Raw genomic sequence first — 16,966 nt, forward strand, 5'->3', positions numbered from 1 at the left:
AGCTGTATCAGATGTATGGAGGGCAAGGCTAACTGAGACACTTGCAACAACTTCTTACCACTTCATCCAGTATTATAATGCTATATATAACATATACCAAATCCTGGCAAGCATGTTTCTAGGTTTGCAGACACTATTTTACATTAGCTTGGGTTGTTTGGAATAAGATTTTTAAGGCATTTGCAAAGCTTATTATTTTGTATTTTATTTGCCATGAACTTGATTAGATTGGCCAGATGAGGTAAAAATAATTGCCAATACTGTATAATTTGCAGGAAGTAAAATATTTTGATGGTAAAATGGACACAAGTACTGGTGGTGTCCTTGTGTTCAGCATGAGAGGCTGCTCCTTCTATCAAGTAGTACCCATGAAGATCCAGGTTACAATTGGGGACTAACGGGGTCAGGTGGTCAGGCTTGCTGATGGGGTTGACATGCCATCATATCCTAACTAGATCGATGCTCATGATGTTAATCACTGGATTGTCTGGTCCCTACTCAATTATTTACAGACCAAAACCATATAGCTGGAATATTGCTGTGTGCAACAAACATAAACCATTCTTAGCTTCATTTGTCTCATTCGTGTAGTTGCATTAATTTAATCCCAATTAGAGTGATGTGGCCAACAATAATGTAATTAAATTTATCAAATGTTAACATGGCTGAGACTTCTAGCTCCTGTTTCTTGAATTCATTAACTGAAAAATACACCGTTTCATCGTACTTACATACCAATGTCTTATGATAACGTGTACGTAATCATGTGACATTTCTAATCAGTGTTTGAAGTTGAGGATGAAGTCAAAAGGTTCTAGTCATAGCCCAAATGTTAGGGGTCCCAACACTAATTGTGACAACACAAAGTCTTAATCAGAATCTTCATACCCCTTAATTTTCTAACACAGCTAATAATATTAGATGTCTAACGAGACTGGTCTGTGTGTAATTTCAGACTGGCTTGACTTAGACTATTATTGACTATGGCATCAAATAAAGATACTAGATTGCATAGTCTTTAGCATCACAGCCAGACTTATCATATATCAGGAAGCCATACACTATCATCATGAACTCAATCTACGGCCAAAAATGAAATAATGCCCAACTTTTTACAACAAATATAGAACTTTTGGGGGCAGAAGTAAATCTTCATAAGGCGGCAAATCTTGATTCAGATGGAAATGCGTATTTACCTTTCCCCTGTTTACAGACATCAATCCTGTCAATGGTATGACTGTAACAGACTCACCATTAGTATGAGTGAGTGAGTGAGTTTAGTTTTACGCCACACTCAGCAATATTCCAGCTATATGGCAGCGGTCTGTAAATAATCGAGTCTGGACCAGACAATACACTGATCAACAGCATGAGCATTGATCTGCGCAATCGGGAACCGATGACATGTGTCAACCAAGTCAGCGAGCCAGCGATCCCGTTAGTCGCCTGTTACGAGAAGCATGGGTTACTGAAGGCTCATTCTAACCCGGACCTTCACCGGTCCACCATTAGTATGATTTAAACACATACCATTTGTTAATACCATAAGTATGTCTATGTTTTCAGTTTGACCTGTATATCACATCCTTTTAGAGAATGTTTCCAAAAGAAATTGTTGGCTATTAACATGAAAATATTTCAAAACCATCTTTCCTATGTCTTGTGAGGAGCAGCGGTGTAGCCTAGTGGTTAAAGCGTTCGCTCGTCACGCTGAAGACCCAGGTTTGATCCCTCACATGGGTACAATGTGTGAAGCCCATTTCTGGTGTCCCCCGCCATGATATTGCTGGAATGTTGCTAAAAGCAGTGTAAAACCATATTCATTCACTCACTCGCTCGCTCACTCCTAAGTCTTGTAACTGTCACTGAAACATCTAAAGTCATCACGGTTCAGACACAATTAACAGAGAATCTGACAAACTCTAGTCATATTATGGTATAAGGATGAAGTTACTGATGACCCATCTACATCTCTGAATACCACACACACATGTATCACTGACTGACTGAGTTTGGTTTTACGCAGCTTTTAGCAATATTCCAGCAACATCACGGCGGGGGTCACCAGAAATGGGCTTCACACATTGTACCCATGTGGGGATTCGAACCCGGGTCTTCAGCGTGATGAGCCAACGCTTTGACCACTAGGCTACCCCACCGCCCCCCTCACATATATCAGATCTGTCATAATGCCACATGGACCTGAATGACAAAGAATTACTGATTGATAAAGAATTTCTAGTTTATATTGTGGACTGGACAACACTGTCCCACCCACTGAAGGTGGACAGTCGACAAATGGGGACCACCATTTCAAAATATAGTTCAAAAGCACTTACTGCTGCTTTAGCTCACCTGGATAACAGAACACAATTGTTAGCTACTAGTTTGGTACTAGTACTGATCCAAAGAAGTTTCTGCTTTCAGTGTGTTTGAACCTCAAAGGTCAAATCAAGTTTCAAATTTCAAATACAGAAATATTGCCAAAGTGGACATATATCAATGTTCAGCCCAACAACTAACTACACATGTACAAAATTATACATTTGGTGAATATATTGCCCTAAATGCACACTTACAGTTGTTGCAATATGGCTGCCATGGCGGCCATACTTTAATTGTGCTCAAAATTAGGGTGTCATCATTGGTTGGAACAAGTATGTGATCTTGTTTTCTGAGGAGAAGACTCTCTTTCAGGCATGTGAACTAAGGAAATCTTGATCTGCCTCTGCACAGGTAAATAATTACAAAGTGTGTGTGTTATCCTAATTGACTAACATGGAATCAAAATTGAATGCTACTTTTCAAAGGTGGTGTTTCCCTGTTGACCTTTACCTTGGTCAGAGTATGTTTATAATTAAATAGTGTCTAAAAATGGAACTTTGTATGGGATCACCTTGCCAATACTGTTGATATTTATCACATATCGTACATCTATTTTGGCTACTTTTTCAACACATTTCACTGACTAATGCATAAAATAAACTATTTTGGGGATAACACATTTGTGTTTCTTGGATTATTTCCCATTTACAAAAGTCAAAATTCTACTAGGCTGAATCAGACATACTGAAATCCTTATTGCACAAAATGTGGTTCTGCTTGGCTGTTCATTTTGTAAGCAGGGACTGTGAATTTTGCTATCAACTGCGTTTAATTTTGTTCAGTTGAAGCCGGGTAGGAATATGCACACTTAACCTGTGATAAACACCAAAAAAACCCAAAGATATATAGTAAGGCTGTAACGATTCACTTGCATATTCGTTGAATCGAACCGTAGCCCTTCATGAATTCAATTCGTTATTCGTGGTAACCAGAACCGAATATTAACAAATATTTACGATTTTTTATAAGGGAACACGTGTTACTTGAACCCTTGTGTACTTTTGGAAAGTGAGATATGCAAGAATGGAATATGTACTAGCCTTGCAGTAGCGCAAGTCATGTGAGTTTGCCAAGGCCGCACATGGTACTGTTGATTAACTATTACATACCAAATTTTTAGTGTCAGGAGATCACTGGTTATTGCTGTGACAAATTAACACTGTCAACATGGGCGTCCATATTGTGCATAAATAACTTAACTACAATATTGTATTCGTGAATAATTATTCGTATTCATTACCCAATATTCATGATATGTATCATATTCGCCACATGGTGTATTCATTGCAGCCCTAATATATAGGGTGGCTAATATGACTGTATCAAAAAAAAGAATGTATGCCACAGTAGGAAAACATTGTTTGGCTGAATCGATTAAAATTGCTGCAATATCAATATCCTGATTTAAATACATTTTTAAGCAGGCCAAGAAAATACATCTCAGGTGATGTCTGGTACACATGTCCATCAACAAACACATGTTCTTGATTCTATGAAAGTCAGGGTGCAGTATTTCCTACTACTAGATTTATACTGTTATCCTGCAAAATATGCACAAAAAATGTAAAACAATCCTTACATGATACTTATTCATTGCAAGTGAAGAGATTTTCACAGGCTATTTACAGTTGTTGCAAGAATACAACTTACTTCATTACAAAAAATAATATATATGTATATTTTTTGTGAACATACATGAATAATAAATGTAAGGCATTCTGAAAAGTGGATGAAATTGGAAGCTGCTAGTGAGTTACCATAGTAACGTGATCTGAGAGAGTGAGGGTTATTACTAAAGGGGAGACCTTGGGCAAGCACTTGATGGTTAGATGCACTGCTAGGGAGACAGTCCCAATCACATTAATCACTTGACCATCAGATCAAATATTCAAGCACGCATACGGTCTAGATCACAAGTTATGTGTACATAGTACAATGTAAGATTGCATTAGAAGATGAGACGAGGTAGACATTGTTTCTGTTTAGTTTTTGGATTGTTGGACACCTTCTTGTTCCATTTGACAAGATACTTGAGATCAATTTCAAAGAAAAAGCCTGAATAAACTATGAATATGAAAATTCAAAACTGTTGACATCAAGACTTCATTTTTTCTTCCACTCAAATCCTCTTCAATAAAAGACATTAAATTTTTCATCAACAAGTAAAAGTTAATTTGTAAAATAAAATCTTTTTGCATTTTTTTGTTGCTACTGAAGACAGCCTCATCCTAACAACTGCAAACACAACCAGGTCCAGTATAAGTAATAGTAATGACAGAACTCCAGGGGCCCTTTAAAGGATTAGTCTTCAGCAACCTATGCCCTCTGACTTGGTTGATGATGTTAATCAAAAGTTGATTGTGTTGAGACATACGTACAACTCATACAGCTAGGATACAGAGTGTTATACAACAAACAAACAGCACCAGAAAGTTTTCTAAGCGACTGTGACTTTATCACACCACTGATCTATAATCATTCACATTGGTGTGTGATAGTTTTCTCTGGGTATTCAATATATTTTTACCCCCTTGGGTCCAGTCTAGTGGCTATTTTTAAATCAATTTGTTGATGCTTTAAACATATTTCTGCTTGAAATGCTGCATAAAGTATCACAAAATCAATACACATCTCTGTTATAATAGCAGCATGTAGCCTTTTCGTGCACGATTTGCTGCAGTGGAGTTTGTACGTGATGCCTGCACTTGATCAGTATAGAAAGATATGTAAAGATGTTCAGGTACTGTTTGAAAAGGATACAATGAGTAATATGAAAACAGAGTTGCTTAGCTATTGTTTCATGTATATTTCATGGGTATTTGTAAGTAAATGACTCAAAACTATAAGCTTCTGCTTCTTCTTTTTCTGTCTAGAGCTCTGTAAATGCTGAAGTACAGTTACATACAAAAAGTGAGTCAGGAGATAATAAAGACTGAGCCAATTACACATCGTTAGCGCCTCTGTCATGGTTGGATCTAATGATTGACAGTATCATGTCAGCCATTGAAAATATCCTGGAGATGTGACAAAAAAGAGAGATATATGATACATGATTCTGTCAGTGAACAAAAAAATGAAATGTACACTGAGCTGCCCAGTATACTTGCTGAGTCTGTTATGAGACAATCCTATTAAAATCGGATCTTAGTATATGCTGCAGCTATACTAAGACCTCAGTACATTTCAAGGAAATGAAATACCTTATTATATACCAGTACTTAAGTGTGAAAGACTCCGGCAAAGTGAAAATTTCACCACAGTGACAGAAATTTGATATGTCCACTGAAGTGAAAATATCACTTTTCCGGCACTACTTCAAAGCTCAAAACAGTTTTCTTTCAAGTATCTTGTCACACGGAAAAAGGCATTGTAAGCATCAGCAAGCCTGAGCATCATCAGATGATCAGCCTCCAGTGAAGTCATTTCAGTGCAATGGCACTCAGCGAGTGAGACAGAGTGACTGTCCCTCACTGTGTTGCATCGAGTCCATGCCTTGCTTCATGCGAGTTGACCTTTCTCCAGCATTCAAAACTGACATTGACTTTATGTCACTTGATTGGAAACAGTCATTATGTGTATTTATGATCATTGACACTGTTGACTTTTTTCTCATTCATGTTCTTCCCCCACTCTCGTCATGCCATGTTTGTTTGAGGTCCTTATGCATATGTGCACCAACATTTAGTTTTACAGTAGCGTTAAGACCAAAAGGATTGTTAGATGGATATTATTGTAAGTGCTGATCTTATTCATACAAGGACAATAGGATAAAAACAGCAACTTATATAGTTTTGTGTTATTCCGATTTTTATTTTCGAATATGGAACTATGTCTTATCTATTTGCCTGAACAAAGAAGTGAAGAATTTTTGATTTCATTAAACATATTTTTTCAGATCAATACTGTATAAATTTTATTAAACAAAAATTGGAAGTATAAAATAAATAGAATATTTCATGTGTCCAGTGAGATATGATGCATCCGTCATCAAGTGAAATGAAAAAGGTTTATTAGGTATGTGTGTGAAAATAACAGTTTTTTCAGATACATAATATTTCACTAGACCCATGAAATACCCTCTATATATGTGTTTTCTTACCTTGAAACTCAAATAGGCTTAAGCATTGGGCAAAAATAAAATCATTATCTATTTCTTCAATGAGATTAACATTTGAAATGGAAGACGCTTTTCAAAGTCCTCCAGTACTGCCATGCATTCTCGGCCAACAATTTCATTCCTCCATTCCAGCATTTTCTTTTGTCCAGATTTAAAATTTTGAATTGAGAGCTGTGTCAAATTGATTTTCCCCATAGTCTGGAATGGATGTCCCTATGTCTAAATAGTGCTGTAAGGCACCCATGTGTGAAAAGTTGTTTTGACATGACCTATAATAGGATGTTTGTGTAGGAAAACTACAACAGTTCAACAACAAAATACATACAATGCTTTTAAAAACATAATTTAAATCATCCCAAATTTCACTTAGCAAATGACAGATGAAGAAAATCAATATATATTTCAGTAATTATACACTGTAACATCGAAGCACTCCACCACAGCTGCTGATACAGCCAGGATGATACTGAAAGCTATCATCCTCGTCTCACTAAGCATCAGCAACTTCCTGAACTGCACTCTGTGACACAGGAATCATTACAAATAACAGACAAGCTGCAACAGCAGCAAATACCCCATATTCCTGCATGATAATAGGAGTCATATATAATTCTGATAAATAATCTGGAAAGTCTGTCAACTTTCAATCAATAGAAACACTTTATAGCCCATTAGTATATGATCAATATCACCCCATTACATAGTTTACCCATCACTAGTTATAATATTTATAGGACACACTTATTGACAAGGGACTATGCAGTAAAGGTGATGGAATGGCAATAAATCATTATTCCACTTCTTGCACCAGAACATTCAAACATGGAGAGTATTTATAGAAAGTAATCCAACCAAAACTGGACAGACATTCGAGCTGAGCTTGCAACACCAAAGGCCATCCACGGTCATTTCAAGTGGCCATTTTTCCATCTGATTGGTGATTATCTGCACATCATCTTGTAATGAGATCTTCCCTTGAATTAGCTACCATTAGTCTGACGCCATTCGTTCTTTATCACCCCACAAATGTTTCTTCCAACATCAGATGAAGAAATTACTGTGTAATTCTGATTGGTTGGCCCTGACAGATTCATTGAATACATTGAGATGTAGAAAGATTGGTGCTTCCAAAAGATAACAGTGTTATCAATGCTGGCCTGTCTTGGGAGCATCTCTATGTCAGGGCAGCTTACCAAGTAACAAAGTCTCACAACAACCGGCTTACTGCAAGCCAACTGATAGCAGAAATACAATTACATCATATTAAAGGATAAAGGGTCTTCCCAATACAATTATGTAACTTCAAGGGATCTGATCAGACCATTGATGAAAAGGAGAATCCTCTTGTAATCTGTCTGTCAATAGTATTTGCAGTCCAGCCAGACACCGCTGAGAACCAGGTCACCGACATGTACAAATGTCTCCCGGTGTAACCACATGTTCAATTATCACATTCACACAACAATAACAGCCAGTAACACGAAAAATACACATTTTGAAATTAAACCTAGCGTGTGACTTAATTTGGTATCTGCAAGTTTTTTTCAGTGTCTCAATTCTTTATTTGTAATACGCTAAAAATGGATCCTGACATTTGGGGAAGTCACTGAACATTGCAATGTTCATGTATCGATAAATTGTTGACATCAGTATTGTAATGAAGTAAATTCATGAATATCCAAAACTAACCTAATAATCTACTGTGACAGAACCATTTACATTTCTTAAAATAACCATGGTTACGCTGCACAGAAAACTAATTTTTAAACATTTAATGGGTCAACTTAGTGAACATTTAGCACAAAGTTGATTACTTGGCAGGTCTAGATAGAAAGTTTTCTATTCATGCATACAGAATAACTTACTTTGTTTTAAATCGACATATTGTTGATCTAACACTATTATACAATCAATGACATCCAAGCTGTAATTGCCATAAAGAAGGTACCAGGGGTTTAACCTAGTCAGCATGTGTTATATGGGCATCATTGAGGTGAACTGTAGGATCAGGGGCAAAGTTGATAATGGCTTAGGAAACAGGTGCTTGCACTGTTAACCTCTACATCATTCCAGGCCAACTCATATACTGGACTTTACATCCATAACCACTTCAACAACACACCTCTGAACATCTTGTATGATGATGTTACAAGGGCAAGACATACCTCTTTGCAAACACCTGGTGTCAATACCAGTGACCAGTACTGTTGAACATCATGTGCCATAAATTTAGTAATGAGTGAGTGAGTATGGTTTTACACTGCTTTTAGCAATATTCCAGCAATATCATGGCGGGGGACACCAGAAATAGGCTCCACACATTGTACCCATGTGGGGAATCGAACCCGGGTCCTCAGTGTGATATGTGGACACTTTAGCCATTAGGCTACCCCACAGCCCCCATAACTTTAGTAAGTGTAGAAATCAGTGTAGGAATAACTGTAAGCTTAGCTGTGACAAGTCAGTACAGATGACCACCTGGTGTCATGTAACCTTACTCTGACCAGAGAGTTGGTGTCACTGTAACAGTACACTGGCCATGCAGTAGGTGTGGGGGACACCTGGTGTTATATCTGTAACCTTACAGTGACCAGTGAATGCAGGAGACTATATGGTATAACCACCTTATTCTGACCAAAGAGATACATAACTTTACAGGGACTAGTGAGACGATCACCTGGTATCATGTAACCTTACTCTGACCAGAGAGTTGGTGTCATGTAACCTTACTCTGACCAGTGAGTGCAGGAGACTATATGGTATAACCACCTTTACCAAAGACAGTATCATGTAACCTTACTGGCCATGCAGTAGGTGTGGGGGACACCTGGTGTTATATCTGTAACCTTACAGTGACCAGTGAATGCAGGAGACTATATGGTATAACCACCTTATTCTGACCAAAGAGATACGTAACTTTACAGGGACTATAGTACTGTTGGAAATAGAAAAAAACTGTATTTTCTCATTTATCACTACAATTCATGTAGTTGATATGTGCAAGTGTGAAATATCTGTTAAACTAAGTTTGGACTAACTGCAGTCTTAGTGGTAGGGACACAGGAAATGTAGAAAAAGGACTTTACTGAGGGGAGATTAGTGCAGAAATCAGCAATGCAGGATTTTTCTAAGTCCAAAACGATTTATTTGGAACAGACCATGGCTTTATGCAAATTAGTGTGCGACGATATTGTATTACAAAGGATACTTTTTAAATGCCCAATTTGGAATTGGACGTAGGTTCATTATCAATGATAGCTGGCGTAAAAAATAATAACTTTCATGCTGAAACCATTAAGGATGTAGCTACCATGGAGTCTCACTGACACTATAAAAAGAAACAGATATGAGGGTTCGTCTCAAAAGCAAAACCTGGACGGGTGTCGCAGACGATCGTTGGGGTCGGGCTGGGGGATAGAGATATTAGCTAAGATGAGATAATCCTTTACGGCAATTATACTGGGGAAGTACACGGCATCTCATAGCAATTTACAAATATGCAGTCCTGTCGATATTCGTGATCGGGTGGTCATGCCATCTATATATTGAGACATTTATTGAGACATTTTATACGATGCGTTTCTATGGTTATCAGGTATCATACTCTTTTACATATCTCAACATAAACTTTATGAAAGAAAGACACGTAAGATGTCAATCAATAGATGAGGCGTAGTCAACACACATGAAAAAGCACAAAATATCTTTGAGATGACCCCTTGTGCCTGTAGGCAGCACATGCACTACTGTCCGTTGTCATACCTGGCTGAGCGACCTAATTGCCATCTATAGTCTGATCTATTGTTTTCAGCAGCTAATCGTACTTTTTCTAAGTTTTGCCCGATTTTACGAGTAAACATGCTTTTCTGGATATCCTATTACGCATCCCACTGAATGCCATGTTAGGCTGAAGTGGGTTATTTTGACATATGCCATTTGCATTTGTGTAAATTTTAGGGGTACAGAGTAACAGCCTAAAAACAGTTTTTTTCTATTTCCGACAGTACTATAGTGAAACGATCACCTGGTATCATGTAACCTTACTCTGACCAGGAGTTGGTGTCACTGTAACAGTACACTGGCCATGCAGTAGGTGTGGGGGACACCTGGTGTTATGTGTGTAACCTTACAGTGACCAGTGAATGCAGGAGACTATATGGTATAACCACCTTATTCTGACCAAAGAGAAAGATAACTTTACAGGGACTAGTGAGACGAAGGGACGATCACCTGGTATCAAGTAACCTTACTCTGACCAGAGAGTTGGTGTCATGTAACCTTATTCTGACCAAAGAGATACATAACTGTATAGGGACTAGTGAGACGATCACCTGGTATCATGTAACCTTACTCTGACCAAAGAGATAGATAACTTTACAGGGACTAGTGAGACACTCACCTGGTATCAAGTAACCTTACTCTGACCAGAGAGTTGGTGTCATGTAACCTTATTCTTACCAAAGAGATACATAACTGTATAGGGACTAGTGAGACGATCACCTTATTCTGACCAAAGAGATATAACTTTACAGGGACTAGTGAGACGATCACCTGGTATCATGTAACCTTACTCTGACCAGAGAGTTGGTGTCATGTAACCTATTCTCTGATAACTGTGAGTAGGGACAGGGAGACGATCACCTGGTATCATGTAACCTTACTCTGACCAAAGAGATAGATAACTTTACAGGGACTAGTGAGACGATCACCTGGTATCATGACCATGAGGTCACTTTAAGATGACAGTGACATCATTATGGAATACACTCAGGGTATTCACTTGTTAATCTTATAAATCAGACACTACCTGAGAAACTGAAGCAAGCTGAATGGACATCATGACAAGGTTTCTTCTTACAGTTATCAGACTAAAGATGTTAATTACAAACATTACTGAAGGCAAGAATTTTATGGATGTCAACTTCTTTATTGTGATGGACCTGACGTTTTGGAGTATATTCCTACTCTTTGATCAGGTGAATGAAGGAGTAAGAATATATCCGAAACTTCGTGTCCATCACAATAGAGAAGTTAACATCCATAAAATTCTTGCTTTTATGTGTACCACTTCTAAATGCCATTCAAAGACTCAACATTTCAGAACATCTACACATTTGAAATATTATATATGCTTGTGACTGAATTTTCCTAACAATATTTATCCTAAGAAAATGTGCTTGATTGCTCTTCCACAAATGTACCAGTCTAATTTCAAATAAGTAGGGATAGAACAAAAAAACCAGTCTGATTTCAGATTCAAAGATGAATAAACTGAATAAAATATATAAAAAATAACACTTTTTTAGCTAGCTGTGGTATGATGTTGTATGGTAGATAGTATATCTCATGGTAGTGCAGTAGATCATTACCCAGAAGAATCATTACTCTTGGTGGAAAGCCATTTGCTACAAGTAAAACCCATCCTTTCCCAAACATGACAGGCCCAACCATTACAATGAGGAGTGGAGTACACACTGCAGCAGGAATGAACCTGTTTGACTACTTGGCTGTGACAGAATGAAAGTTATTGGAATGGTAGAAAAACACTTGCAATCATCACATTTATCATCCGCAATCCACAGATCATTTTGCCCTTGCCAAATGTTTTTCAACCCGACAGCTTAGGGTTTGATGAAATAGGTTTTGTAACAATCGATATAGACGGAGTGAATAAGCACCACAACTGGGACTCAAGAGACCACTTTTTGAAACAATATTTTCAAATAATACTGTTCGTGCATGTCATTCTCAATCTTACAACCAGTCAACACTGACTTTACAACTTAGTTTTAAGCCTGATTTTCGAAACATGTTCTTGTCAACGGGGTAATATTTCTATCTAAAAAGAGATGTGTTTTTGTTGCATGCTTCACTCTATGCCATGCATTGCTGCATCATGTGTCAAGATGAGGAACAAAATAGCAGATCAAAGTTAGGTTCATTCGCATATGACTGTCACATAACTATGGTAAAAAAGTTCATAAAAAGTTTGAAAGCTCATAAAAGTTTGAACAGCTCTCGAGGATTTACTCCTCTCATTGCAAATATGTTAACTTTTTTGCTCCTGTTAACCTAATCTATTGACACTTTCCAAAGTTCGATCAAAATGGAAATGTTGCTGGAGTTGGTGGAAATAAAAACAAGAGTAAAAGCACTCACGCTAGGAATTCCCCATCACCATTAGATAACTATCAGGTGATTGACTTGTCCCCATGTAAATTATCCATTTCTTCTGCCATGATTAATTCATGAACCGATAACACTATCATTAGCAGCACCAAAGCAGAAAACTAGCAAATTCCGACACTGAAAGCAGTGGCAGTGTTCCTTGTACCTGATTTAAGCTTATATCTTCATGCTTGTGTGAAGCAAGTGAAATCGGGGGCACAACTCTGTGCCAAATTGGATTCATTTCTCTTAATTTTCTTTGCAGTATACACGCACGATGCTGGGAATCTATTAGCCCTACAGGTTTTCCTGAACTGATGCTGAACGAGACACACATTGACACAATTGGACTCACACATGTGACAACTTAAGGAGAGCTACATCCCAATCAGATTCCCTGAAAATCAATATTCTTCAGAAAAATTCCCCGTTGTATGATTGCCATTGGAAAAGATAGAGACCACTGCTTCCATTCTTCATTCAGGAACACAGTGAGAGACACTGAAGAAAGTTTAAACCTGGACGAGGGTTCCGTGCTCCACGGGGAAGAAGAAGGTGCCAACCAATCAGTGAGCCTGTCCAACTACTTGTGTGTCATAATTCTGTGATGGACTACTAACTTGGAGACTTTTATCAGGATTGGATTCCATAACTACTTATTCAGGTTTGTTCACATAAATCAAACATCTCAGCAATAACATTTAATAATAACTGAATTCCTGACATACAATTGGAATATATACTTGTATTCATTTGTTGGAGAGTCTGAAAAAGTCATCTGTTGACAGATTTGAAGTAACTTTATGCTCTACTTGTGATTTTATCAAACTACAACAATATTTCAAATTGACAGTCATATGTGAAGAAAGACACATCCATATGACAATGAAGATGCCCTATTTCGTTTTGTACCCGAAGAATGACTTTCCATTCCTGATTCCACCACTCAAGCATTGCCTGACCACCCATGCATTGTGTACAAATGGCCTCCAGCCAGCCAACACCACGCTGTACTGGATGGAGATTAGTGACTATTTCTGCTTCCTGGCGCTGCCGGTCATCATCTCCTTCGCCTTCGTCACTGAGATCATCAGCATCATCGTCTTGTCCAAGCAGATCAGGATGTCCCTTGACACGTACCTGCTGGGCCTGTCTATAGCAACAATACTCCTCATCTGTTGTACAGTGGTTTTAGTGCTGCAACACTACATAGGCTACCATCCAGTGCTTACCTACATTCAGGGCTACGCCATCAGCTGCCGGGACTGGTTTTGGTACACTACGATATGGCTTATTGTGATGATGAGCTTCGAGCGGGCTCTCACTGTGTCTGCAACCCGCTCAAACACCCTGTGTACTTCTGCTCAAGCAGGTGTTGTGGTTGTGATGGTGTTTTGTGTAGGTCTTGTAAGCGCCTTACCAAGATTCTGGGAATATGCAGCTACAGGTGTTTTTGATTCCTCACGTAATGTCACAGTTCTCATTTCAGAAAAGACGGAGTCAACAACAACGCCAGAGTACAACACAATGTATTTCTGGTATGTTAAAACTATAACGCTATTTCTCCCTTACTTCATGATGCTTTCAATATCAGTAACCCTCAGTTGTAGGACCAGACGTTCCACCATGACGCGGCGCTACATGTCCGTCAAACACTCCAGCGGACTAACCCTAAACCGTAAGATTAAGGAGGAAATAGCTTTGTCGAAACTTTTAATTCTGATAATCAGTGTGTATGTGATATTCACCACACCATTCTGTCTGTTGGACCTGCTAGCGTATGCCCTACCGGGCTGGATTAGTTCAGACAGTCGTATGTTTGCCAGTCTGTACAACCTGTTTAGTGTCAGCTTCTTCCTCCACTATGCCCTCCATCTCATTCTTTACTTCTGCTACAACAAACAGTTCCGTCTGACGCTCCTGGCCCTATGCTGCTGCTGTTGTTGATGATGCAGCAGCAAGGGTCAGACAGTCAAGCGAGGGCATGAACAGACCATCCCATACACCTCAATACCAAGACACAAACAAGTTAGAGAAGTAAAAACAAAGAATTTGCTTCAAGGCAAACTTCTCATTGTCCTGAACTTATTAATTACATTAGACAAGCACTCGCTTTTCTAACATGCCAAATTAATAGCTTGGCATGGTTACATGAAAGATATTTATTTGACCAATTTGTTTGGAAGCGATAAAAGTGAAATAAAATTGAAAATTTGACACATTAAAATCTGAAGAACTTAAACTTTGTGACTTTCTTTTCGTTTAACTGAGAAATGTGTCATTTTCTAATATAACCATTGCCATAAATACTTTCCTTTGTGTGACTTTGTTTGAAAGAGCCTAGTACAGCCTAGCTAGCAGAGTATGAATGGGGTCGATACACAAAAACAAAGCAATTGTTTTGATACTGCAATGGTTTAGATTTGTGTAGTTTAGAGATTTAGATTAATGCTTTTAAATTGTTTTGTTACAGCTGCCCTGATCACAAGCAATGGCTACAAATGCTGACACATACTCCAAAATGTTTTTGATATATTTTTTAAATTCTTCATGCCTTTTGTTTTAGACAATCATATTTTTTCCAAAGATTGTTACGACAAGTTTCACTTCATGTCTTTATAATGTACAATAAACAATTGAACTATATACAACCTGTGTCTCCTAACTGATTACTCTCAAGCTTAGCTCTCTCTTGCATCCTGAGTTCTTGAGAACCTTGAGTTCACTCAATGTAATTCAATTAAACCTAACATTTGGGAAGCTAGTGCCAAAGATCAATCTCTGATGTTCTGTAGTATTACCTCCAGTGATGGAAACTTGAACCATCCATCAGTTTAAAATTAGTTACATTTGAACAGATTTAGTCAAATGTTTTTAAAATCAAGCTTTTCCCAAGCAGTTATCAAATGTTTTCGTACTGTCTGGCTTTAAATTCAAATAAGTTTCCAATTTTCCTATCTCAACATAACAAGGACAGCAATCATCAAAACCGTTTATCATGTCTGTGGCTTGTCTGTATGTTGACACACATCATGTCAATTGCCTCTAAAATCATGAGCTTCCAGTACAGGAAGGGTGAACACAAATAACAGCAATTATTTATAAATAAATGACCAAGATAAGAAAAAATATGTCACAGCACACAGACACAGAGTGACGGTGACTTGGTCAGAGCAACATTGAGTGAGACTGACATTGCCTGTTGCTGCCTCCCTCAAGGGACCATTACCAGAGCGTAGCAGGGCAGCTGACAGTACTTAATCAACATCAGTGCTGTCACACACACTGTTCATGTCACTTGGCTTCACCGGCTGCTGTGTGGAGCTTTCACTGCCTCACTAACACACTGATGTATTACTCCATACACATCACCTAGTTGGGGGAAGTAGAGATTGACAAAACTGCAGGAACTTTCATGAAAAAGTTTGAAATTCAATTGAGAGATGGAAAAGAACTAAAGCTCCAATGCTAAAAGACTTGGATGACGCATCTAATGCATTCGTTGGTGTTTTTCTTCCTGTAAATGATTGCATCTAAAAGTGGTCGGCAATGAGCAAAACTTGAGCGAGTAAAAGTAGACCTAGGGTAGACAGTCAAAAGTGCAACAAAGGAAATCTTCCTGTGATGCCAGAAAAAGATGCTGATATTTTTTGTTTCCAACATTTAACGATTTTAATACAATTAAATTGCAGCAGAGATCAAACAGTAAGATGATGGTAATGCCAAGAGGTTATGTGATAGTATCAATTCTAAGCCTATCAGTGGAATAAACCACGCACAAATAACATAGATACTGAGCTGTTTCCTGTGATATATCCTACCATATTAAATATCAGGCTGAAACTTCAAACGATTGTACAGCTTCTTAAAATAAGCATGAAAGTCTACAGATCCTCACCACAACCCTAGTTTAATAGTTATTTAATTTTTCAAGCACTTCACTATCTTACTATGTGGTTTTGGACTGAAATTCAATATAGGTGGTTAAAAATAAGATTACTGGTATAAAAAATTTCAACTTCCAGCTTAGAACTGCTAATAATGAATCTAACACAAACAAGTTGTAACATGGCAATATACCAAAAGATAAAAAACTATCTTGATGGAAATAAAGATTTTTACATGTTCTCTTCATCATTCTTCTGAAAATCCTGTGTTTTTTTATTTCACCTACATGCAAAAAAATCACCCAAATTATTTAGGTTTAAGGTTATTTTAGTCTTTTTCAGATTTTATTTGATTTTTTTCTCTTGTTCTCCCAACCTATAAAGGAATATGTCTAAATTCAAATATTAC

The 16,966-nt window shown here is 37.8% G+C and overlaps 2 protein-coding genes across 2 annotated transcripts in view; one reads left to right on the forward strand and one right to left on the reverse strand.

The window, feature by feature from the left end:
* LOC124274606 (dynein axonemal assembly factor 9-like) overlaps positions 1-16,966 on the reverse strand; it is a 103,278-nt gene that overhangs the window by 52,234 nt on the left and 34,078 nt on the right. The window lies entirely within an intron of this gene.
* Positions 13,550-15,297, forward strand: LOC124274607. The gene has a single exon (XM_046709973.1). The coding sequence runs from the start codon at positions 13,550-13,552 to the stop codon at positions 14,615-14,617; it is 1,068 nt and encodes a 355-aa protein (XP_046565929.1). The 3' UTR covers positions 14,618-15,297.

This window comes from Haliotis rubra, unplaced genomic scaffold (genome assembly GCF_003918875.1).
Source record: "Haliotis rubra isolate DU_JTF1 unplaced genomic scaffold, ASM391887v1 Scf192, whole genome shotgun sequence".
NCBI lineage: Eukaryota > Metazoa > Mollusca > Gastropoda > Lepetellida > Haliotidae > Haliotis > Haliotis rubra.

What these genes read in the sequence shown, in the direction of transcription:
- LOC124274607 (XM_046709973.1), top strand. Translation starts at nt 13,550, where the DNA reads ATGACAATGAAGATGCCCTATTTCGTTTTGTACCCGAAGAATGACTTT.